At 32.7% G+C, this 27507-nt stretch overlaps 1 protein-coding gene across 2 annotated transcripts in view; it reads right to left on the reverse strand.

Moving 5' to 3' along the window:
• The window catches only part of LOC124367479 (transmembrane protein 104 homolog), a 48395-nt gene that overhangs the window by 9451 nt on the left and 11437 nt on the right, over window positions 1-27507 (reverse strand). The window contains exons 1-9 of one of the 2 annotated variants that reach the window (XM_046824327.1): window positions 23725-23798; window positions 22939-23044; window positions 16366-16450; window positions 15874-15938; window positions 12902-13032; window positions 10950-11037; window positions 4144-4237; window positions 3004-3249; window positions 491-660 (exon numbers count right to left, since the gene is read on the reverse strand). In XM_046824327.1, the coding sequence (XP_046680283.1) occupies window positions 491-660; window positions 3004-3249; window positions 4144-4237; window positions 10950-11037; window positions 12902-13032; window positions 15874-15938; window positions 16366-16450; window positions 22939-23013 (954 nt within the window). In that variant the 5' untranslated portion in view covers window positions 23014-23044; window positions 23725-23798. Of the gene's footprint in view, window positions 1-490; window positions 661-3003; window positions 3250-4143; window positions 4238-10949; window positions 11038-12901; window positions 13033-15873; window positions 15939-16365; window positions 16451-22938; window positions 23045-23724; window positions 23799-27507 lie in introns of those variants that run through there. The other variant, XM_046824326.1, reaches the window with a different exon arrangement.

Below are 27507 nucleotides of genomic sequence, written 5' to 3' on the forward strand. Positions count from 1 at the left end.
GGGTGTGCGTTTAAAGGTTTTAACTTACCCCCAAACCTCCTACTTAGGTTAGGGGTGAGGATTCAAGGGTGAAGTTCTCATATTTCCCAAAAACCATGATTTTCAGTCTTATAACGATCCCCTCAAGAATATTGGTTGATATATTTCTGTTTTAAAGTTAATGGGGGAGGGGGAGACTTTTGGGACACCTTGTATATTCACAAAGTTAAATTTTATAAGTGGCAAAGAAGTCAGAGTTAGTTAGCCTTGTCACGTTAACAAATCCATTTTTCACTTTATTTCATCTTTTCATTTACTCTGACCCTATTGCCCTGTAGATAGACCTCGGTTACTTACAATCCATTAAGGGTACAACATCAGTACATAAAAGTTGCCGTGACAAAGATTCAAGAGAATGTCGGATCAATCTTTCATGCGTATTATGCCAATGCCATAAGCCTTAGCAATCTTTTCTCCCCAACCCTGTAAAGAACAGCGAATTACAACGTACCTGCAAGTTGTTGCGAAGAGTGACAGAGATGACAGGGAAGCTCGCTGTCAGAGTAAACACCGGGAAGAGGATCAGGAAGTAATCAGCCACTCGGAGCTCTGCAGAGTCCCCGGGAGCTGGCACGAAGTTCAGTGAGAACAGTGGATTGATGTGAGGGAACGCAAACACCGCTGCAATTGCATAATCATCGTCAGACATATGAACTTCATTTACTTAACTTTATATAAAGTGATAAAAGGAACAATATTAAATAATATTTACTATATAATAGTCTATTAGTAGTATAATGCATAAGTTTCACCTCTCAGAACACACACGTAAAAAATTATAAATATCAAATAAAAAAAATAAAAGTATTAATCATTTCTGGTTTTTCCATTTTCAACGTGTAAAAATTAGAAAATTGTAATGGTCTGTGGGGAACAAAACTTTTTTAAATAATACAGATTGTTTAATGTTTTTTTAACACTTTTTTCATAAAATAAAGAATGATAAACGAATTGCAAAACTACTTTGTTCAAAACAAATAATTTTGATGGAAAAATTATGTTTATGTCTACATTTTTTATGTAACATTAGTTTGGAAAATATTACCAAATATTGTAGTCCAAATACACACATATATTTGTTTAAAGATTAGGAGTTATGAGGTTGCAAGTTATCTCAACAGTGTTCATAGAAGATTGACTACACTAAGAGGAAAAAATAATTATTCTGGTAAAAATTAGAAATTGTTAATACATGTACACCTTATTTATATGACAGGAAATATGTCAAAACAGGTTTATTAACATTGTGTCAACATTGAATTGTTTTCTCTAAGTCAGTTGTTGAATAGTTTTATATAAAATTACAACTGTTTTATGACAACTCGTGTTAAATCAATTTACAAACTAAACGTTTTTTCTAGAAAGTTTCTTACAGAACTGTGTTGTAAGAAGTCAAAATCAAAAAGTTAAGTTACCACAAAGTTTTGTTTTTTAAATATATAGGCTGAATTAATTTGGCTGCTCTGACACAGGAGAATACTTTTGTGTTTTTATTATTTTTACAAAAATATAACAATAAAACTGTCAAATATTTATTACACATTGTTGTAAAGATTATTATCCTTTCTATAATAAAAAGTATTATTAGATTTATGTGAGGTTAACAAAATTTAAACAAGAACTAATTTGTACAAGAAAGTTTTTATGTATCATCATATAAAATTACAAGTTTTATTTCTTTTGCATATAACTGTGAAAAAAATATACCAATAGACATGAAAACACACAGAGAACAAAAGATACCAATACTGTCAATGGATATTTCCTATAGTACTTCCAAAAGTAGCTGTAAGATAGCAGCACAAAGCAGAGTCCAATGATAAAGCAGTTGGTGGCGGTCAGAGTTGATAGAAAATAAGGACTGCGGCTAGGCACCAAGTAGTTTTACACCAACACACATGCACAGTGCAGGAAATTAGAACCTGTACAATGCAACGGCAGGCGCCAGGTTGGCTTCAACCCTCTGTGCTAGTGGGTATGGCAGTGCGTACATGCAAGGGCAACGTGGCCGTTCAGGTGCAATATCTATTTGCTAATACTATAGCACCAAGCTCCTCATTGAGGTAATTTCCCAGGAGAAGGTTAACAACTCTAGTTCAGTTGTTTTATCTTTATCTAATATATATATATATATATATATATATATATATATATATATATATATATATATATAAATGAATGTTTCTGTGTAGGCTATGTCCTTTATAGACTCAGAAACTATTTGACCGTTCGTTATGAAAATCTGTATGTTTATATATTTTTACACGGGGAAGGTTTATATGCTATGCCCATTGATGTAACTTACCACAAGGCAGCGCTGCAAAACATAAATGTTTTCAAAGCGCCTGCACATTATAAACTGCAACTACAAGACAATTACGTATATTAAATTGCCAAACACTATTTGAAGGCGCTAATTTATTATGTATATTTGTCTTAAAGTAAATTTCTGGCTGAACTTAAAGCTTGAGTGTTAGACCACTTTTTAATAAAGTACATGTGCGTTGTGCGTGTACAATGGCTATAGACATACACTTCTGACAGATTTTTCTTGATCGTGGCAACAAGGTCAAACTCTACATCGCCGTTGGAAATATAATTCACTTGAACCAGAAGCGTGCGAAGCCGTGGGAAACAGCTAGTTCTACATAAATCCCAAGTGTAATGAATCTGTTGTATGATATCATGTTACCAAACAAATCAAACAGCTTATGAGAATCTAGTTGAGGTCAATGAGATTCCTAGTTGCAATATCAGGTGGTAGAATTTTATACTGGGAGAATTGCTTTATTAGTTTAGTGATGTTCGATAAATATTTAGATCAGGTTTATGAATACATGCAAACAATAGAGATACAGCATGAATGGTTTTAGGTGAAAATAACACATTTTATGTAGCTATTCCAGAGGAATTTTTATGACCTGATAAAAGTTACAATGAAGGCAACTCCTGTTCAAAGCTCACCTGGCACGGCAAGTGTAAGGTAGAATGCCAGTACGATTGTGTAGTCTGCCACTAGGCTGCGCTGTAGCCCTCGCTTGTCGCGCATGGGAGCTAGTAGTGCAGGCAGCGAGTGGTGGCACATGAACGCGTACACGCACGAGCTGAGCAGTGCTGGAAACCCGCCCAACACCGCAGGGGAGGGGGAGTTGTGCGGTAGAGAGGGGTTGAGCAGCCTCTGAACTGTCAGGGTGATCATTACGCTAAATGCTGCAACAAAAGAATTTTATATATATATTCCATTTTTTTTAAGTCATAAGTGCCATAACAGTTCATATACTGATTGTAAAATAAACTATATGAATTGTATTAGCAAATAAATAAGAATTAGAAAGAAATGTAAACAAATTCAATATTTTTCTATTATTTGATAAAAAGAAAACTCACAATTATCACATTAAAACACCTTTTGTAAAAGAATAAAATTATTGGATAACTGTGAGTTTTCTTTTTATCAAATAATAGAAAATAGTTTTTCCGATAAGAAGAGCTCCTCCTTCAATTAAATTAAAAGTTATTTATTTATATTCATAAATTAAATATCAAAATAATTAAAGTCAGATCTTCAGTATAGTATATATTGTCATTTTAATTTTTTTTTTTTTTTATTTAAATGTAGTTCTCAACTTTTGATTCAGAATGTTAAAGGATGGAATTACCACATCATCAAGCACCTAGTGGATTGCAAAAACATAAAATATAAAAAGCATTTTTACAGCATTTATTTTTTATTTAAATTTTTGACACAAGTATGATTTAATGGGTGGGTAATATAATCTTCTAAATGGACAAATCTGTTTATTTAAAAACTGTACCTACATAGGTGCTACAATTGGGTAACATGGTTTTATCATTTCACTACATCCAATACACATGTGTATACTCACACACGTACTCACCTATTCAAGGAAAGATTTTCGCAAAATCTACTCTTTCACGTGTAGGAAATTGGATACAAATGAAAACAAGTTTTCATTTTTCAGCTATCACGATATTCTTGTATTTAATGTAGAGGGTAGTAGAAAGCAATAGTTACACGTTACAATATATAATATTTAAAAGCACTACACTTAATGAGGTATCCAAGACAAAAACAGTACAAACCTAGCCATCTGGTCAGACTGGTGGCAATCTGCAGGTATTTGGTCTTCTGGACGTTGAAGAAAACAAACGGCCCAAACAGCATCAAAAATGCAATCTGTAAACAAGAACACAAAACTCTCACAAGCACTGTGAAATGACTGTTGTTAAAACAATAACACGATTTAAAACCAGTTCTCTTTTCAAAATACTTTTCAACACGATTGTCACTTTATTTATAGACAACACATAAGAAGCTATCGAAGCGGATTTAAGATCATGTAATGCCAATTTTTGAATGTAGCTTTGTCACTGTTGGACTGAATTAGAAAATTTTAATTTTTTTCAAATAATTTATTGATATTATTTTTGATTTTTTTTAACCCATTAGCCTAGCTACACTTAGGTTTATTACTCTTTCAATTAAAACATTGTCTTGTTTCTTAAAAAACGTAGTTTCATTGTAAGAAAGCAAAATTTGTGTCTCGTGTAAAGTGATAAAAATACTTTTACAAGTACTGAACTATGTTTTAATACAAATTTTGTAAAAGTTTGCTTTTGTTGAGAAACAGTTCCACAAACAGAATATTGAACATTTGTTGATTTATAAATAATTTTGCTTGTAAATAAACAGTCAAAATATATTTAAAAAAAGCAACAAGCTAGCAAACAAAAAGGTTGTATCAATTACTAAAATATGCAATGAAATTTAAAAATATTCTTGTATTATAAGTAAACTGTAGTGTGGTTTCTTAGAATCACAGTTTTGAAAAAAATATGATGATAACTTTATTAGTTTAATTGCTCTAAACCATTAATACGAAATCTTTACATTTTCAGTTGAATTAATTGCTAGTTTTGGTCCTCGCAACTCTGAAAAATCAATTAGGCCAATGAGTTAAAAGGAGGAATTAATTCACATTCCGGTGTCTAATAAAAAAGTAAATAAGGGGTGTTATAAGGAAATTACAGTGTAATGATCCAAACCATTTTAGTCAGTTTTTTACTCATTAGTAAATTAATGGATAATATTGGTAGAATGTTCACATGGGAGAAAAATTAACACTTTACATCAATACGGACACGATTTGTTATTTAAAAACACAACACAATAAGTATCTAAACTATCCTGACAATATTTTCTGCACTTCACCCCCCTTTGGAGGCTCTCTGTGCTTCAAATTTAATCGCCAATTATTCACCACTTCAGTGACAGAAAAGCTTCAAGAGCCGTTCTTGACCGCATTATATCTTACAACTGTCAACTTGATTATATCTTACTACTTGATAAAAAATCCTTAGTTGCAATTATGCCCTTTAAGTGGCATAACTACTTCCATTAATTTTAACAATTACACAAATTTCAACTTTGGAAGTCCAATGAACCTACCTGTGTGTAAGAAGTAAAGAAAATTATGAATTTCCTATTCTTGATAGTAGCAATAAATAATTTTTTCACAGGAGAGTTCAATTGAGACTTATTTATACTCGTCCGCAGAACCTATACTGCGTACATGAGAATGAGAATGAGAATATCTTTATTTACAATCTTTGAGATTATAAACAGTGTCATTAAATACATTAACATCAGGAAAAGGTTTTTTGAAGATACTCTTCCAGCGTGTAGAATGGCCGGTCTAGAAGCCATTGATGTAGTGCTATCTTGAGTTCTTTTCCTCTTTTGGACAGCAGGTGAGGTGGTAGGAGATTGTGGAGCTTCATTCCCATATATGATGGTTTTCGCTCATAAAGCCTCAGACGATGTACAGGAAGGCTGTAGAGGTGTACATTTCTGGTGTTGTAGTGGTGTACATCATTGGTCCTTGGAAGATTCTCCCCATCAGCGTACATTATTACTTCTTGAATGTAAAGCGAAATGACAGTGAGAATCCTCAGAGACTTGAATGCCTCTCTACAGCTCTCCAGAGGTTGTAGTCCCGCCAGTGTTCTAATACATTTCTTTTGTATGATAAGTATCCGTTGGAGATTTGAAGCAGTAGTTCCACCCCAGGCAGCAAGACCATAGCGCAGGTGAGACTCAAAAAGGGAAAAGTAAGTTATTTTTGCTGTTTCAAGGCTACTGAGAGAAAGAATTTGCTTGATGACAAAGTGACCAGTGTTGAGTTTTTTACTAAGATTGTTGACGTGATTAATCCAATTTAGTTCGGTATCCACTGTTACTCCAAGGAATTTTAAATGATCTTCAATACTGACATCTGGAATGGTTGGGACTTCTGATGCTCTCCTTCCAAAAGCGATCTGGTTAGTCTTTGATGGATTTACTACAAGGTCATTTCCATAGCAATATTGGATGGCCATGTTGAGAGCTGTATAAGATGAGACCGCAAGGCCATCTGCTGAACGTTGGGTCAGAAATAAGGTAGTGTCGTCCGCATACATTAGAGGTGTGCAGTCATTTCCTAGGTGTTGTTGTAGATCATTGGTAAAGAGAATGAAAATCACTGGTCCTAATACGGAACCTTGTGGCACACCTCTCAGCACTGGAAGGACTTTTGATCTGACTGCCTTTGTGATACCATTTGATGAGTGGTAGAGCTCTACTAGTTGGGTACGACCCTTTAAGTAGCTCTCAAACCAATTATTTGCTGTCCCTTTGATTCCAAGCAATTCCAATTTCTTCAGAATGATGTTGTGGCTGAGGCAATCAAACGCCTTACTTAAATCAAGAAACAAAGCTGTGGTTAATTTTCCCTCTTCAATGCTGTCTGTCACTGATTCAATTAGTTTGATCAATGCCGTTGTAGTTGACTTCCCTTTTGTAAATCCATGTTGGTTTTCATTTAAGAGATTGTGCTGAGCGCAATGGTCCAGGAGTCTTTGAAGAACAATTCTTTCACATAATTTTGAAAATGTTGAAATCAGTGAAATTGGTCTGTAGTTGTTTGCATCATGTTTGCACCCACTTTTAAATTTAGGGAATACTTTCGAAATTTTTAATTTTGAGGGGAATTGACCCTCTTTAAAAGATTTGTTGAATATGGCAACCAATGGGGGGGCTAGTTCGTCAGCACAAAATTTTAATACTTTGGAAGAAATTTCATCAATACCGGCTGAATTTTTGAATTTGAGGTTTTTAATTGTATCTTTAACCTCTTCGATGCTCGTTTTGGTCATTGTTTCCATTAATGCTGTTTCATGTGGTTCCACAGATTCCAATTCCTTCTTCTCATCCGCTGGGATTTTTTGTAGTGTTGTTTCTGCCATATTAACAAAAAATAAATTCAGATGATTGGCGACTTCTTGAGGGTTATGTGAAAGTTGTCCATTTATTTTCAGTTTTATGTCATCTGTAGAGCTCCTGTTTTGGTTACGGGCATTATTAACTATTTTCCACATGGCTTTGGGCTTGTCGTCAGCTCTTTCTATGAAGTTGGCGGAGGCCTCTTGTCTCAGTAGTTTTAAGCGTTGGTCATAGGATTTCTTTGCATTTGCTGCGTCTTGTTTGATGTCGAGTTCCCCTGTTGTTTCAAACTGATGTTGTAGTCTTAGAAAGTTTTCTTTAAGCCTGCTGGCTTCATCATCTGCAAAGAATTTAGGTTTTAATTTCTTTCTAGGTTTCTTTAATTTTCTGGGGCAGGCAGCATCCAGGGCCATTGTCACTGTCCTTATGAAGCTGTTGTAGGCTTCTTCAACGGTGTCAAATTGTTCAACGTCATGCCAGCAAAACTAATGTGTCACTTACATCTGGACAACTAGATGGATGTACAGGAGCTGCACATCACTAAAAGCAAATGTGATATTTATTTAAAAACGATATTGATTAGTAGTCAATAGACAATAGTTAAATGCCTATTGCAGCGACAATACGTTTGTAAAGCAAACGTCATGTTACAATAATTTAAACTAAAATTTGGACTTCTTTACCACAATTCTCACACAGACAAACGTGTTGTTCATTTCCATTCATTCATCGCCAATGACTCGTAATTCAAACCAGGATTATTCTAAGAGCTCCCAGTTTATTGACAAAAACTCGAGCATCGAGGCATTTTGTATATCATTTGGCAATCTGTAGATCAAATGAACTCCAGCCTGCGAGGGCAAGCATTCATGAACCGCCGTTCTGTGTCTCGCTCGCAGTCCTGTAGTTGTAGTTCTCTCTGCCTCTAGTCTGGTACGAGTGTATGTCTCAGCCATTAGTCAATGCACATTTAGTCTTAACTCTTAGGCATGCTAAGATCAGTGTCATAACTAACATCCATATTTTCCGGTTCACACTGTGTCAAACAATGCTTACACAATTACATTCTTGAAATATTCTGGCCTCAATGTGACCAATAAAGCTACACAGAAGAATTCTTAATATTATCAATTCCGGTTTAACATCGGTGGCTTTCAATCGGATGGCTCTCAACAACAGGTCCAAAGTAGTATTTCAAAGAATGTAATTTTGTAAGCAAAATTTCAATGAGGTGTGAACTGAAAAACTTAGATGTTAGTTTGATTAATAGGTCTAATTTATTGTAGATTCCCTTAGCAATAGGTGGGAATCTCTTGGTGTTAAAGGTTTTTCTCCTGCCCGCTCAGACAGGAAGAAGCTGGATATACCATGGGATCTCTAGAGGGGTCTGTCCCAATCCCCACCCTTTCCCATCCTGAATATCCCATCACTCCAGAAGCAGTGCAAAGATCCTTAAATTATTTACATGCAATGAGGAGTTTTCTAGATTCTTGTCTTAAGGGAACAAAAATAAATACACTAACATAACTCTGGCTTAACAAAACATAATGATTACAGGTTACTTCAGAACAGATTTTTATGTAATATTTGTTAACAATAATGTTGAGCATTTTGGAATTGAATCTTTTTGTGATTTTCACATCACTTATGGTTATAATACGACTAATATAGAGGAAATTAATAAACACATTAGAAACAGCTGAGTGTGAACCAGCTTTCATTTCTAGACTAACGAATTAGTGACAAGTTTGTTGGTTTAAATCTTTACAATGTAGATAAATGTCTATCTATTGTAGTTGATAAAAACTGAGCACTTATGGAGATAATGGTTAAATAGGACAGAAGATATGATCGGTCAACTTATTTGGACCAAACAAACAAAAATATTTAGTTCATCAAAAACAGAGTGACTTATGTAAAACGTCTTTTTCCTTCACCCAAGAACTAGCAAACTAAATTACCTCTATTGTAGGGCCTCTTTTCTAAGTTTTGCAAGGGTATTTTATAAAAATATAAGAAATACTAAAAGTTATTTGATTATGCATTGTTTTATATCAATTTTTTCATTAAATCTGTATTTTTACTATGCATACTTTTATAAGCAATGTTCTTTTTAATTTTAAACTTTTTATGTATTTTTTGTTTGTTTTAGGAGGGTGGGATCATACCTACAGAAGTGGTATATTTGCACTAAATAAAAATTCCAAAACATATTAAACATTACAAAATTCCAATATATATTATATTATATATTATATATATAATATATATATATATATATATATATATATATATAATTAGAAAATATAGTTTGATGAACTTCTTTAATAAATTCTTATGTTTATATTGATCACACTTGCAACAGAGCATTTTTATGAAAATAGATACTAACCTGGTAACATACTATATTACAACAATAATAGTTATTCCTTACACGAAACAGCATTATATAACATCTAGAGTTAGCAATAACATATCATTTATCAATAACAAGTACAAGTACAAAATTATGTAGCATAACTTGTCATATTTATAACTCCAGAAAGCATAATTTTATTTTTACATATCAAACTTTATATCTTCATAGTTAGAAGCAATGTTCAAATTTTCTTCTTAATTGAAGATATAACATTTTATTTGTCCACTAAACACATTATTTATTGTGAACACATATCCCTAATTCTTATAAAAATGTATAATTATAAACCTAGTTTCGGTTGAGGCACTGAGATTTTTCACTAGGCCTAATCAGATTCACCACCGCTGTCATGGTCTACTGGTTCACTTTCTAGCAACTTTTTTATTCATAACCACTTTTTTTTAAAACATTTTTAATAAATGCGGTAAAAATCATTCCAACAACAAATGATGCATGAATATACATATAAAACTACAAACTCCACTCAAAATATTATCTACAAAACAATGATTCTTTTTGTTAATTCCGGTTATCTATCTAGGTTATAGAGCAAAGAAGATCCTTTCCATACACAATAACATGTCATATATCAATGACATTCCATATCAATAATTTGCGTTATAACGATCAGCTGTTATAAAAAATAAACAGGCCTAACTAATGATGATACATATACATAAAAATCAAAAATTTTATACTATCAGTAAGCACAAAATGTTGTTAGAAAACTGTGACAATTTATAAATTAGGTTATCTATCTACGTTTTTCAAAACACACAACATGTAAACATATTTCAGAGAACAGTAATTTTCGCATTATAGGCTTATCAATCAGCTCTTGTCCCTGAATAGAAGTACTTCAATGCATAAACAAACAATGTACAAATTTCAAATCAAACATTGACGATATTTCCTCACTTATATTGATTAATTCCAATTTTTCATGGCAATAACACTCATACACCAAAGAACTCGCCTTGGGCACTTCCGTTTCCCTTCGTGATTGGTCTGGTTCTTTAGTCTTCGCGTAACATTAAGTGTGGGATAGTCCGCACCCGTCTTTAGTCTCTAATGGGTTAAAAACTAATAAAATTATTAATCTCTTATTTTAATATATCATTTAACATTTACCAATCTATTGTAAATCATCAACAAACAACCCAACAATTGCTGATAAAGTAAACCAAATCAATCAAAACTACTGCTCACCAGAAAAACCCTATAAGCTTGGAGGGTAGTGTAAGGGTAATCTGGCCAGCACAGCTTGTCATCAGGGTCGGTGAAATTTTTTGATACACTGTAAATAAAAATATCCTTAATATTAGTATCCAATAAATACATGGTTAGAAAAACCAATTTAAAAATATTTCTTTCTGCTCAGTCGGAAGCAAGTAGGTTTTGTGACAGCTTAAATATTAATAGTATATTTCTCATGGAATTTACATGCACTTATCTCAAAAATTGTTTGAGATAAACAAAAATTACTGGTAATAGTTTAACAAGGTGGTAAATGACCTCAGCAAAGATATTATTTAAAAAACAAATTCTTTACTAGGTTTTTTTTTTACTTCAACATTTCTTTTCTCAGTTCATGGTGTTATGAAACTTCTGAAGAATTTACATGTAACTGATACCTTAAAAATGGTACGAGATACAAAAAATTCTTTATTACAAGATGTTTAGGAAAGCATTTAGGATAAGCATTTAGTATGGAAAGCATTTAGATAAGCATTCCAGAACACCTTTCAATTGTTTTTGTACGTCACAAATTTGTGAATTTTTTCTATTTCACAGCTGCTATAATGAAAGAAAATAGCATAACAAGGTGGTAAACAAAACTATTGAGATATGTATTAGATCAATATCTGTACCTTCTTAAGTTTTAATTAGTTTGGTAATTTTTTGAGGCAGATAGCATATAAACAGGGTGTGGTTTTGGGCTTCAGGAGTCATATACGGTGCATTTATACAGACATTTATGGTAAGTGCTACTATGAAAACATGAATTAAGCTGATATTGTTTACAAATTCTACCTAATAACAAAAAAAGATGTCTTTAATATTTTGATAAATTACACTCAACATATACATTCACATCATCAAACTAAGTTACAATTTTGTTACATGGTGGATATAATTTGATAGAGGTATGTAAAAACCAATTTTTAAAACCACGATGCGCTTTGTCGTAAATGTTATACATGATTTATTATTAGCCCACTGGTGTGGCTTGATATAAATATTAGGTGCAGTGTCACTCCTACAAATGGAATTACTTTAAACATTTAAGGCCAAACAAATTTCAGAATACACTCTGCAATCAATAATGCGTAACATAATTAAACACTATAATGTGCACAGTGTATTAAATCAGGTTAAACCAACAAAGTAGAAGTTGCTGGTTTGAATTGTTAGCTTTTCTCGCCAGTCAGTGCTACATAATTTGACGTTTCCATGGCTTTGTCTAGCTTACACAATGAAATAATCAACGAATTATTTGGCAGTTTCATTTTTGCTGACAGTTTTTCATAATGATTCATTTTGATTTTTTTTCTTACTTTGTGAATGAAAAGATTAGTGATTTTCGGTTTAAAATCCACATAAAAAATCAAAATAGATCTCAGCACAGCTAACTTGATATCATTAAACATTTCCTAGAAAAAAGTCCACTGCCTTTAGAGAAACTGGAAGATAAAGGATTGTGCAAAGTTACCTCTGACAGAGGTTCTAGGTAGTGTGAAAATGTTACTAAGAAAAATGGATGCATCATACTGTACTGAAATATAACACACTAAAAAAGATTACAAAGTATACAAAATGTGTAGATAATTTGCAATAAACCGTCATAATGTACAAATAAGTTCCACGATATGTTTAGTTTACTTTGATTTTAATACAATATACTATATCACTAAAAATCTGTTTTTCTAAAACATGAACATACAAATTTCTTTTTTATACTTACTTTCCAAACATAATTCTTTAATTCATTTATTACAAAATAAAACCACAAAAGTACAACCATATTTAAGAAGTATATTTACATTTGTTATTTTGGCTGTTTGAAAATCACTAAACATTTCCAGCAATCTATAAAATGCGAGTAACTCAGGGCCATCACAGAAAATGTTGAAGGAAGAGTCAATTCTCCATTAACTCACCAGACAGCATCAACCAGAGACTGACCGATGGCGGCAGCGTAGATGGACAAATCTCCGAAGAGGTAACACGTAAAACAAAGGAAAAAAGCAAGCCTTCCTCCTTGGCTAAAAAACAAGCCCGCCATTTCTCCCTGAAAAAAACATACCACAAACTAAATTTAGGAGATTGTTACAAGTTAATTAATTGTTGTACAAATTCAGGAACTCTAGCAGCGTGTGAGCTGTGTACTGCTGGCTGCAGAGGACCGTCGGCGAGCTCACGGCAATGCTGTGGGTTGAGGACAAGCCCCAAAATTGGTAGCGCCCGCCAGAAGCGGCTGCCTAGAATGATTCTCGGGTCGGCAACTGAGAATCCCGGTAAAAACCAGATAAAAATCGAATAAAATTAATCCAGTTTAGTGCATAGTATAATAGTTTCAGAAATAACAAACCAATCATGGATTCACACCAAAGACACTAGAAGCTGGAGAGAACTACACGGATGAACAAGCATGTTCTAAATTCACCTTCTCCTAGTAATCTTTCCATGATCTTCTCAGATGGTTGGTCTAATCAGGGCATGGATATGAAACATCCCCACAAACAGGACCGATGAGAAAATTTCAGATTTTTCAGATGAAGGCCTCTAAAGAGTTTAATTATTCGTTTGAAATCTATAATGATATAAAAAATTATAATACTTTGAAACAGAATAAGTTATTCGAATTGGCAAGTAAGTCAAGATATATAAGCTAAACTATGCGAAATCGCAAGACCTAGAGGCAGCTCACAGCACAGTGTACGGATCCTACACCTGCCTTCCTTTGCTAAAGTTGAAGACCTTGGAATTTTATCAATGAATCCAAATTGGCTAAAAGCATTTGTTTTGAGCTTATAATTTAAGCAATTGCCAAAAAAGGTCAGAAAAGCATTGATTTAATTGTAATCTGATAATGTTTTTATGACTTTGCCACTAGTTACCTTAGCAGCTACAAAACCAGTTTTGGTATTTTTCACTCACTGTATAACTAGGCTAGCCATGAAAAATGTAATATCTATTCATCATTTTACTTTCACCAAACACTACAGTTTACAAAAATAACTCAATGCGTAGCCATACTTCTTATTTAATAAATTTAATAAAAATAAAATTATTATGATGGAAAGTTAAGCCAACAAAATAATCTATTAACTTGCAAACAATTAACCAATATGTTTTTGACTTTTTCATTTCATTCTCAAAATTCATGCCTAATGTTTTCCACCTTGTAATGGTAAAAAGTAGTTACACTTTTTATATATATTATACATAATGTTCTTTATGACAGACCATTTCTACAGTACTTGTCTCATAATTTTGTAGTGTGAATTTTTTTTGTGACTCACACTTACACAAACCTTAATACGATGTTAAAAGTTGTAGGTAAAGGTGTGTTCAAATCTCAAATCAAAAAGTATGAATACCCAAGTTTTTGAACATTCAAACTAACTAGTAGAGCTAAAATGATGGGAATTACATTAAATTTTAGCTTGTTTAGTTCTCCGTTTATACCTACAAAATAAATTATTTACAAATAATAATTTCAAGGTTTTATGTCACTGGTACCTGGTTACGTAGCTGATCTTTTATGGTTTTCAACCAAACAACAACTTTAAAATTGCATAACTCAGAAATTTGTGATCTTATCAACACCAAATTTCTATCCAAGATAGATACAAGTCCACTTTTTAGTACGTCATTTTAGGATTAAATGAAAACAAAAATTGTTATCAAAGTACCATTTTAAATTTTATTTTTCACCGGGCGGTTAAAAAATTTTGGTACTGCTCTCTTTATGGAGCTCTTAGAGACATTGTCTGAGGTGCCAAGATCGCACCCTTGACTGCAAGAAGAATTCAGTATGTAGTGATTTTAAGATAAATTCATTTTTCTCAACTGCTACACCAATATAATTGGTCAAGATTAAAACACCAGCAATTCACAAAGAAATTGCGGCTCTTTGCATACCGTTTTAGTACCTAATTATTGAGAACACTCATTTTAACACAACATGACAAGACGTTAGGTGAAAAAAATATATTACTTTATTTGAAGGAGGGGCCCTTGCTAGTGTTCTGTCCTAAGGCCACCCAGGCTCTTGACGGCCCTGCCCGCAAAGTGGGTATCTCTATAGATGATTCATTCTCTAGGCTGTGCAATGAGCAAACTAGTCTGCAAGACAAATCTGCGGAACACTTGCTTTTGGTTTGACCTATGCCAGTCTATAACCGTTTTGCTATCTACGGTACTTTGGTCAAGGATGGTAAGAAGACCTGATTGGTTATCTGCAGCAAGCGATATTTAGGACTGCTGAAACTATAAAGTATGAAGTTCATTTCACACTTCCAAGACACAGGCCATTGAGGCCTGAGCTTGGAAATAGATTGTCCTTACTAGAAGAAAAACAAATCAAATATATCCAATACAAATTTTAAAAATCACAGTAGAAAGAGTTAGTAGTCCTGCTTTTAATATTGATATTTTTGCAGGGCTGTAATATTAAACTACATGGCAAAGTATGGCAAGAGATGCGTCCCCTCTTCACCACCAATTACCTCTTTCCCACCTCCAGGTTGGATATACAGTTTCTAGACTCACCTCACAGTCATTAATTTGATAAATTAATTGAAGCTTCTATCATAAATAAAAAAATTCTATCTGTTTTAAAAAAACATAGAAATAGCTTTCTAGTAAACATTCTTACAAAAATTAAATGAAATATAAATAATGTTCTACTGTTGAAAATGTTGATAATAAATTAGATTTATTTAGTTTAAACTAAAAAGAAAGGGTGATACGAAAAATTCTGCTAGCCAATGAATTAGCAGAATAATAACTAAGCATTTAATATATAGTATAATTTGAAAAAATGTTTAATTACTGAATGTTTTATTTCAATTTTGGATGACAGTCTTTACATGCAGTGAACCATAACAAGAATAACTTTACTCACCATTTCCACTTTATTGTCGATTGTATAATATGAAAGAGGCTCGGACGGAAAATTCTGAATTGACCCTGAAAGCAAACCATATAATGACAAATTTAATAACAATCCCAAAGCAATTTTAAACCAATTTAATCCTAAAGGGTCTACATTTGACATCTGATTCCAAATCGACATTTCTATAACTGAACATGTTTATGTCTATCTGATTCTTTTGTGTTGGGATAAAAGGTATTTGATATAAGAACATCCCTTAGATAAAGATGGTTAGACCAACAATTCCTTTTCTAAAGAATATAATTAAAAACATATGTTACACATAAAAGGCTGAATAAAAATGTATTCATCATATTCAGCAAGAAGCAAAATCACTTATCAAAATTCATATAGTATTTTTAATAAAAGTACAACTAGAGCAAAATACTTAAAACTATAAGTGTTGTGTTTCAAAATCACAAAACCGCACAACAACTAGAGTTATCTGGAGATTATAAGTACCTGGAAGATTTAAAGGTGATTCTTCGGAAGGCGACCCCCAACTTTCATCCTCGCTATCTGTTTGATTTCTTGCAGACTGTTGGGCCTGCAATAATATTAATGTCTGGTAAAAGACAAATCAGTAAGCACATCTTTATGGTAACAGTATTAACATTAGTGATTACAGAGTGTCAAAAATTAGTAAAAGCGCTTCAAACCAGGAGATATTCACACAAAAGTAGAGCTTATTGGTGAAGCTTATCATTCATGAGGGTAGAAAAACTACATTTTTGTTTGTCTATCTGTCCAAATGATATCTCAAAAACAAATTTACCTGCTGACTTCAAATTTTTGTATGAAGATTCATTTCTATAATGAGCAACTCTGAGTTTCGATGATGATGCATGTTACTCCCCTTGGTATTTGGCTGAATGTTAACAAATATTTTTACATTGATCTTATGGTGCAATGAGAAAGTTTCAGAATAAACTAACTAAATAATTTTAAACAAACTACATACAGTCATACGTGATTTGAGCAGGTGATGTTGAATTTGAATATGTACAGCAGACAAAAATAAAATGTGGGACTTATAGATATTTAAGTGCTGATCCAAACGAATTATAAAAAAAAAAAAAAAAAAAAAAAAAAAAAAAAACCAGTACTTTAAGATAATATAATCAATTTTGGATTTTGGTAAATACTGTTTTATATTAAATTCATTTCCTTTAAGAAAAAGTAGAAAATAGTTTTTTTATTACTCCACATAAAATTACAGGCATTTAAAGTAGGACATTTTGCAATTCTGTAAGCAGTCCAAATTAAAAATGACTGATGATAAAAATGAGAAAGTTTTTCAGCTTCTTCCTTTACATAACATGTATACATTTAGATACATCAATCACCCCGGCTGTCTTTAATCTCTGAAATTTGACACGTGTACTATAAACTGTGATGGGATATACATAGTAAAGGGATATACATAAATTAAAACGTTGCGTAATAATGAATTAAACTGATCCTCATAAAGAAATGAAGCTTATGCACAATTTCAAGTCTATAGATAAGTTGTGCAGTTATCAGTTCGATGTGGTTGAATAATTAAAGTTAAGTGCAGTGGCTCTCTTATTTTAATCATACGAGGGTATTAGAAAAATAAGGTTCCCATGATTTTTTTTAAATAGGCAGCTCTATATTTCTACTTAGTGTTTATACATCAATTTAAATCTTAACAGTTAAGCTATTTTTCCACATAATCACCACATTGTCCAAACACTTTTGTAGACGATGCTCCAACTTTTCTATCCCCATGTTGTAGAATTTTTACCGCCAATCCTTTGAGGAATCGAGTAACCTCTTCCTTGACTTCATCATCGGTACTGAAGCGTTGGCCACCCTAGTGTTTCTTTAATTTTGGGAATAAGTGATAATCACTTGGGGCTAGGTCTGGGCTGTAGGGGGGATGGGGCACAATATCCAGGAAAAATTTGTCAGCAGTTCTTGAGTCTGACGTGAGACATGAGGTCGAGCGTTTTCATGGAGAAGCCTCACACCACTGGACAATCTTCCTCTCCGGCGGTCTGGATCGCGCGTCTCAGTTTTTCTTAATATGTAGGAATATCTGTCAGAGTTTACTGTTGTTCCATGAGGCAAAAAGTCGATCAAAAGCATAGCCCTTACTGTCCCAAAAGACGATTGTCATGACAGGCCGTCCACTTCGGTTTTCATCGTGAATTTCCATGCGGCCTTCACATAAATTCTCTACACCATTTCCGAAGACGTGTTTAAACAGATATGAAGTTTTTCCCCATAAACATTCAATTAACTGATGATGAATTTCAATAGGTGAAATCTGTTTTTGCATTTAAAAAACGTATCACACACAACGAATTTCGAATCTGGCGGTAACAACGATAGGGAAATTTTAGGAAATCCATCTTCGAAGGTAGCTAGGGCGGCACTGTTGGACATAGCGAGGCGTGAGTGGTATGGATATGAGAGAGGGACAGCTGATGGGTAAGACAGTGTTGCCTGATTTCTCCCAACATATCGCACTCTGTCTTGACGGCATAGGGAACCTTATTCTTCTAATACCCCTCGTAGATTGTGGGACAATACAGAATTCATCGTGCTTGCACAGGATTTTATTTATTGTTCAATCAAGATTTGTTCAAAAAAATTCCACTATGGTTGTGCTGGGATCAGAGAATCAATTTTTAGAAAATTGATCACTGATGATCGTAAAAAAGAATAAATTTGTCTAAAGATTCGAGGAAGAGAAAAGATCAAATTCGAAGTATGAAAAGAACAATCAAAAAAAAAAAAAAACTTTGTAGACATCAGAGAGGAGATAATAGGAATTTATAAAAGTAATGATGATAGAATAGATTCTCTAAATAACAATATTCTAAAATTATTTGGAAAACATCAAGGTGACATGTATTGAAATATAAGACAGCCAATAGTTTTTGAGTTGGCGATATCATGAAATTAAAAATGCAACTCAAATTTGTCCGGAAGTGGAAAAGAATATATCAAGCTGCAACAAACAATTCACACTAGCAACAAACAATTCAGACTAAAAACAAACAAATCGAAGACATGAATAAAAGATTAAATAGTCTAGAACAGCTTTATATCAAATCAAAAGTAAAGAACCTGAAAAATGGATATCTGTTTCCTACAACAATCTATCTACAGATATTACTAAAAGTTTTAAGAAACATGCCAATATTAATGTATCAACAAATTCCCCCAAAATTAAATTAAAGAATATATTTAGGAAATCCAAGAATAAAATTAATGAAGAAGAAAAATCTGGAATTTATCAAATTAATTGTAACAATTGTCATTTAAAATACATTGGCCAAACGAAAAGAAAGTTAAAACAGAGAGCTAAGGAACATAGGGCATGTTTAAAATATAACAGGAAGAAAGATCAGCCATGGCAAAACATGCACTTCAAACTGGACACTCTTTCAAATGCAAAATTATTAAAAGAAGTACAAAATAAAAAATTCATTGATGCATATGAAACAATTTTTATAAAAAAGAACCAAAATAATCTGGTAAACAACGAACCTGGGCCTTTTCAAAATCCACCGTTACTTATATTTGATCTAACTAAATATCAACTTTATTTTATATATATATAGATATATATAATATATATATATATATATATATATAACATACTGTGCTGTCATAGAATATTATCTCTTTGTATTCTAATTGTAATCTATGCTTTCATTTAGTATAAATTTGTTTATGTTATTATTGTTATTATTACTTGTATTCAGTTGTGTGGGCCTGAAGATGTTCTCATTGAGTACGAAAGGCCTCACAAAAATAAAACTTATATTATTGGAGAGTTTGTTTAAAATTAATATATAATTTCCAATAAGAAAAGAGCTTCAAGAATGTAGTCTAGAACATATGGACGTAATAAACAATTTCAAGCTAAAGTTTTGTGAAAGGCAAGGAGAGGATGTTGAGCAGATTGTTATCAATGTAGCTATGAAGATAGGAATAGAAATGAAAAAAGAAAATATGGAGATGGCTCATCAGCTCTCGAAGACCGCGCACAGACAACAGTCTGGCTACAATAATTGTGCAGATGGAAAGAAGAAAGAAGAGAGAAGAGTTTATTATGGCCTGGAAGAAAATTGTAACAAATCCTGAGACACAACGGAAGTAAATGGTGGACGAATTTATGTGAGCGAAAATGTATCTACACATTACTATAACTTAGTGTTTGAAGCAAACGCAAAGGGGAAGGGAATTCAATTTAAGTACATTTGGTTTAAGAATGGTGTTGTCACAATGAGAGAAACAGACACAGTTAAAGTTTTCAACATTTAGAGGGTAAATGACTTGGATAGGACGAGATAACTAGTTAGTTATGGTACACTTATTTTTATTTTTTTTAGTTTTTTTGCATCGACAAATCTAGAAGATCAAATTATTGTAGAACCTTTGATGATATTTTGTGTTTTGAAAAACATTTTGTAGAATGTACAGTAATGTTTTTTTAACACTTAATGTAAATATAAGATGTTTAAAACAAAATTGGGACCAGTTTTTGGGTTATTTTGGGAGTTTTCTTAATAAACCGGTTGTCATTATTTTAACAGAAGTCAATATAAAAAATGACTGATAGAACTGTTTAAGTTGGAAAGATTGTTAGTTTGTATAGTTTGAGAGAAGCAAAGGAAAGGTGGAGGAATAATGTTACTTGTAAAAGGAAAATGTATCTATGATCAGTTGAAAACAAATATGGGTTGTTGTGAGGGAATTCTTGTAAATTTAAGGAAAATACAGTTATATTTGAATATTCATATTACAACTAAATGTCTGTATGAATATTTTGACTGCCCTTGGAAAACATTATTCATGAAAGAGTAAATGAAAAAACCAGTTCGGTTATAAGAGATGTCAATATTGACCCGACAGATCTAGAATTTAAAATACTTAAAAATTTAATGGCAGAGAACGTTTATTCTCAAACATAAATGGATTTACAAGAGGGGAAGTTTTTGGGAAACAGACTGATCATGATCTTTATCATGCTTATCTCAGGGCTGATAAAGGTAACAGCTGATTTTCTTTTACTGAAATTGAAACTGGCTGACCATTATACTCGCCTTATCACTGTACAACCTGATAATGGGTTCTTTCCACGTAACAGAAGTCTGTTTACAAATCATAGGATTGATAGAAAAATATTAAAAGAAGTAATATTTGATTATGATTGGACTGTACCATATGGTAACAGTCTGACACAAAGTTTTAATGTAATTATTTAGTTAACAGTTTTAGAAAAGCATATAAAAAATGTACAGACACACTTGTAAAAAAAGGGGCACAAACAAAAAACCATGGTTCACAAAAAATATGATTAAAGGTTAATAAATACAGAATTGTTAAGAGGCAAAATAGGGTATTATCTACAAGTTTTAAATAACTGTAAAGAAATATTAAAGAGGTATGAGCTAAAATGAATTGTCTAATTGGGGAAAAATAGAAATTCTGTTAATAATACAATCAATATTTTTTGTATAAATGGAAGAGGTTGAAAAGAATATGAGGTTTGTCAGGGATTTGTAGACATTTCTACAAAAGAAGGGGATAAAGTAGTTAATTACTGTGATGTAATAGTAATGGACAAGCAGAATGAGAATATGCATACAAATTTCACATAATTTTATATACCAAAGGCAAGTACAGGAAAATGTATTAAAATTATAAATAAAATGAAAAAGAATTGATAGTATCAGAATTGAGTACATTACAGAGTATTAGAGTGTAGGGACTACAGACATATGATCTAACAGAATTAAATGAGGAAAGACAACAGATCTTTTAAAATGTTGTTCAATTTTTTTAATGTAAAGGTGTTTTTTTCACCTTTAATTAAAAAAAACTGATTAACACATGAATTAAAAGTGGGGAGTTTCCAGATAAACTTAAAACTGCAATAGTAAGGCCAATATACAAGGGAGATGATCACAAAGTATTTAAGAACTCCTGTCTTACATCGATATTATATGAATTAGATAAAATAAATGAAAGGTATGTTTGGGAATCAGTTCATTAAATATTTGGAAGAAAACAAGATCATAACATTAAGTCAATACACATATCAAAGAGGTAAAGGCACCAATTATCAATTAATTGATTTTTAAGATTTTGCAAATAATAAATTAAATGGGAAAGAACAAATACATATAACTTTTGTTAATTTTTTTAAAGTGTTCGCTCCCTAAAGCATTGCAAAATACTTGAAGTATTTGAGAAAAATGAATTAACAAATATTTGAAAGACTCGTTCAGAAGCTATTTTGAAATTCGAAAGTTAGTTGATAAAGTCAATGACACATATTGCACATGGCCAATAATAAGTCAGGAGTACCACAGGGGAGTATTTTGGGACCAATCCCAAATTTGTTGTATGTGAATTAAATACCAAATTTGATGAAATATTCAAAAGTATACATGTACGCAGATGACACTGCCATTGTAGTAACCATTAAAATGTATTGGAAGGCAATTACAGCATGACTTTGCCAAGCTAAAAACTGTGAATTATAGATTGGTTATGAATGGAAAAAATCTAGTCATTGATTTTCATTCCCCAATAGTAAGTAGTGCCCAAGCTAATATTAAACTGCATACATAGTCAAACACTTAAAATGTGATCTTCATCTTAATAAATATGTCTACGATTAAGATTCAGTCTGGGAAAATTCTACTCTTTAAAACAATATCTGCCATGTAATACTTTACACCTTATGTCAATACATCTAAGTGAATCAATTCTAAGATATGGAATTGGATTATGGGGAAGGGCAGTAGACATAAGAAATTATAATAGTTACAAAGAAGGATTTTGAAAATTATACCACCTGACCATATGAGAGATTGCATAAGAGAGGAAATCACAGTGTTTCATATTACAATGACTTTGCCAATCAAAAAATAATTCTCTTTTCATTAATTTTGTTCATTTTTACTTTTCTTTGGATATAAGATAATCAACACTCACAAATACTGTTTAAGGAAAAGATACTATATAGTACCAAGTAACAAATCATACCAAATCCAAACAGCGCCCAATCTGCCGGAGTTGCTTCATTTTGGAGAAGTTGATGAGGGCGTTGCCTGTTGCCATTGCCTCTACCACGAATGTTGCCGTTACATAGCTGTTAACATTAGCATGTAATAGTTTTGTGAATTATTATTCAAACCAATATGCTAGTTTAATTTATAAAAAAATTTTCTTGAACTATCCTAAGTGTCCTGCTATCCAAGTATTGACATTAATCTGCAGTATAATAAGCGAATGATTTGGTATTTTCATAATGATTTTCTGATTTTAGGTTAATCAGTAACCAGTAACAGCCGAGGCCATTTCGTACAATTAATGAGGCTAGGAATGGAAATATTACACTACAGAAAGTTTTATTGTACATTAAAAGGTTTATATTAGGTTCTCGATGATTGTATTACGAGCTTGAACTTGAGTACTATCTCGAGTTTTTCTTATTTCGCCAGAAAAGCAGTGGCATCACCAAAGCCCACTGGCCAGGGGTATTTCTGATCGATATTTTCCCAACTTCAAATCACGTCCTAGATTGTACAACTCATGTGACGTTGGAGAAGTTGGACAATCTGGGATGTGATCTGAGGTCATGAAAATACCAAACAGAAATGCCCCTGGCCACTAGTGTGGGCCTTGGTAACAAAAAAATCCCTTGAGATAGTACCAAAATTTAAGCTCAGATTACATGAGTGCTTGAAAAGCTTATTTTTTACTTTCTATTATTTAAAATACGCAAGTGTATAGTCTAATAACAAATAGTAGACTAGGACTCTGTAATACCCAATTATTGTGTTGTATAGTGAAAATTTGAATTAACCCGTTTGTTTAGTCTATGTTACATTGTAGTGAGTTAGTTAAAATCTTTGTATACTAACATGTTACCACAGTAACAGTTACTGGAACATAATAACTCAACATGTTATTTTGTAATAGCTTATTGACAAAACAACGGTACACTAGTCCCTCATTAATACGACCAGATATGTGGCGGATTAGTCAAAAAGCCGGATTACTGGAGTTCAACTGAAAAACAGTTTAAAATATTAGATAAAAGAATGTATTGTTACTCAAAAAAGACAATTCTTACCATAAGATGTACAATAGAATCTTAAAATAAAAAAAGTACAGCACAGCAGTAGAAATACAGTATGCATTTAAATTATCAAACTTTTGTATTAAACACATACAGTACTGTATATTAAAAAGATTGTTTAGTAAAATAAAAATGGAAAACTAGGAAATAAATGTAGGCTCAACTCGGTTTCAAGTTCTTAAGAAGTGTTAGTTTTGTTAGACTCTTGTATCGCTTTATTTCTGACAAAAAACTGTCTTTAGTTTATTGATTCTTAGATATAAAACACTTTCTCAAAACATTGACAAAGTCTTTGTAAAACCAAGATGTCTTGTGCTGTTTCTCTTTTTTTCCTCAGCCCTCTTGATGCTTGTTCGAAAGGCTGCTATTGCAATGTCAACATTTACAGAGTGAACTGTTTCTCAAATGTTTTTGATTTTCTCCTCAAAGTATTCTTCTTCAACGATTTCTTGAACAAATTTTCTATCACTCATGATTTGAAGGTTTTCTTCAGGGCTGCACAAAGAAACCACGATTGAACGTCAATTATTGTTAGGTTTTCTTCGTCTCCACCACAAAGAGGAGCAATAGCTTTCTGAAGTTCATTCTGTCAAGTTTCATTTTAAATTTGATCATAAACGCTTGAATATTATCCGATAGATTGACCATTTTCAGATGTACTTGATGTTTGCGTCTTCTATTCTTTCAAGAGTTCTTTCAGGCCATACATTCACCCATGAACACACAATATCGTTTTCCTTTTTTCTTTCTATCAAGCAAGCATTCTGCAGATTGAAAACAAAATTTTTGAGATTGACCTTCTTAAGACTGAACAATATTCTTGTCGCTATTCAATACGTTATACAACAGACTTTTGTTGCAATTCATTTTATTTTTGTTTTATTATATTTTTCATAAGTTTCCTTCACAATTCATTTTAATGGTATGAATTACATTTTGATCCATTGGCTATAGGACTCGGATAAGATTGGTTGGTAAAAATAATGTTTGAATACAGCCATCATTTGGTTTTAATTCAGTTTCATCCGGTGTCCAGGGCAATTGTCTAGGAGTGGTAGGGCCTTCCAAAGCAATTTTTGTTCCTGTATAAATATTTGGACTGCTAGTACAAAGTTTAATGAAATCACTGCAAAAATAAAGATTTCATCATCCAACCACAGCTCTGATTTGTATATGTCACAGGGATATTTACATTGTTAAAAGCTGTCGGATTTTTGATCTCTCCAATAACAAGCAGATCAAGTTTATGTGTAAGCCCTCCGATATTAGCCAGAGAGGCTCATGGTTAATAAAAGGGATAGCGTTTTGCTGCCACCACCCTAGCTCGTAGGGAAATTTAGAATAGTGGTTGAGAAGGGTCTTGAAATAATTACTCACGTTTCTCCTTTGTTTGAGTCCAATCTATATTCAAAATGCACTAAAAAACACTCGTAGGCGCACCCAAACTACTATATGTGTACCGGTGTGTTCGCATCTCACTCCACCAAAATAGAACTTACTTCACACACTCTACATTGCCAATCCCTCCGCCTACCTCCGAGCCCTCAACTCGACTGCCGACCCGTGCTGACGAGTGCTGACCCTTGCATTTCCTCAGCACGGCCAGTCACCTCACATCACGCGGTTTAAAGGGGACTTGGGTTAGTCCAGTTAATTTACACACTGTGTAATTACTAAAATACCATCTAAAAATTACTATATTAAAAATAGTAGTGTGCGTGCGCGCTACATCACTCTCCCTTTCAGGAAAAGATGGATCATACAGAATTTTCATGGTTGATACATCTTAGATTCTCAGAATATAACAAACATTTACAATACTTCAAAAAAAATGTATAGGATAACATTTTACATTACATCATTTTTTCACAACTTAAAAGGACAAAATAGTATTTTAGGCTGCGTAAGTTCTTATAATCTACCAATTTAATTCTACTTGACATTGACAATCACTTAAGATATATGTCCTCCTAACTACATTACATTTTCTTGAGCTTGGCAAGTCCCCACATATTTATAACAAATATAGTCTTTGCAACACTGACCTGACTGGTTCAGCACTACAATGAATTTCACAATACCGTACTTCAAGGCGGGGCTTGGTGTATTGAATTGAACAAAGGAAGACTCCTGAATAATTTCTGCGAGCGGAGTTCCATGTTCTACTCGAATGGTTGGGGCTTGCCGCTCAGCAACTGAGGACATCCTCGCACAGGTTGGCATTTTCCTGTGACAAAACAAAACTACGCAAAGTACACTATTCAAAATGAACAAAATAAAACATTGAAAACTATGATAATGTAGAAATAGTTCAGTGGGGTTTCTATACTTTCTTTGGATACTAGGGTACAAAACATGTGTATCATTTAAAAGCTTGTTAAGGTCTAGTTCTATGTGATTATCTTTAAGATTGTCCTTGACTTTTTGCATTGTTTCAGATAACAAGCTACTGTTTTTAAAGATTAGATTTTCTTCGTGAGATAGCAACAGGATTAATCTTTGGGATGTGCAAATGGTTAATGTCAAATTTATATTTTATATTTCCTTGAGTCCTCGAGAATAACTTATTTATATTTACCAAAGATAGCGCAACTTGAAGCCTGTTTTAATATTCCAGACTTGTTTAAAGTTAATTCTAAATAAACCTAGATGTGGTGGAGAGATAACTGAGTTTTCTCCATCAGAACTCCTCATACAGTTAAGTATGACTTTATATGGTTCCTTTAGGCTATAGATCCAATCATTGCCGTTTTGGATCCATACAGGTGAAGTTACATTTATGGTTAAGGTTCGTGAACATTTTTCTGTGACTAGGTTAGATCCCATGAATAGAGCGAATATACAATCATTAACGCTATGATGCAATACATTTATAGAGTTTAGGACACAAATAAAAAATGACTTAGTCTACACTGACTTAGTGTGTTAAAATCGATAGGTGCATAATACTGTCTCTCTTTGGAGATCAACAAAATAATCAACTTGTACATTCCATTTTAACCAATGTTGAAGGTTTGTTTGGTACAATGGAATAACTTCTACTTTATAAAGTTCAAGACGTCTGTCTTGCGAACTTAAAGGTACAGTTACGATCAATCTAATTCCTGTCTTGGTGGCTAAAGCATGAGCAGTGCAAAAGGTGTGTAATACATAAATACGTCTTCTTCATTAAACTGGTATAAATTAGTTTCAAATGACGAGGTATGACTTTTCCTATGTCAAGCAATATGTTTTACAAACTCATGGGGTGGTAGTAATTTGCTGCTTATTCTACCTGTGGTTTACTAATTCTAAAGCTTGCCTAAACTCAACAATTCTTAACTTTGCTTCATCTATGGTTTGACCTAAATGACGTGCTAGACTGACAGATTTTAAATGTTTTGTTAATGAACGATGTAGCATAATGTTTTCTTGTTCGAATCCTCGGAGTGAAGTGATTAAACATGCTATTTGAATGAGTAAGTTTAGTC

The sequence above is a fragment of the Homalodisca vitripennis genome, chromosome 8 (assembly GCF_021130785.1).
Source record: "Homalodisca vitripennis isolate AUS2020 chromosome 8, UT_GWSS_2.1, whole genome shotgun sequence".
NCBI classification, from domain to species: Eukaryota; Metazoa; Arthropoda; class Insecta; order Hemiptera; family Cicadellidae; genus Homalodisca; species Homalodisca vitripennis.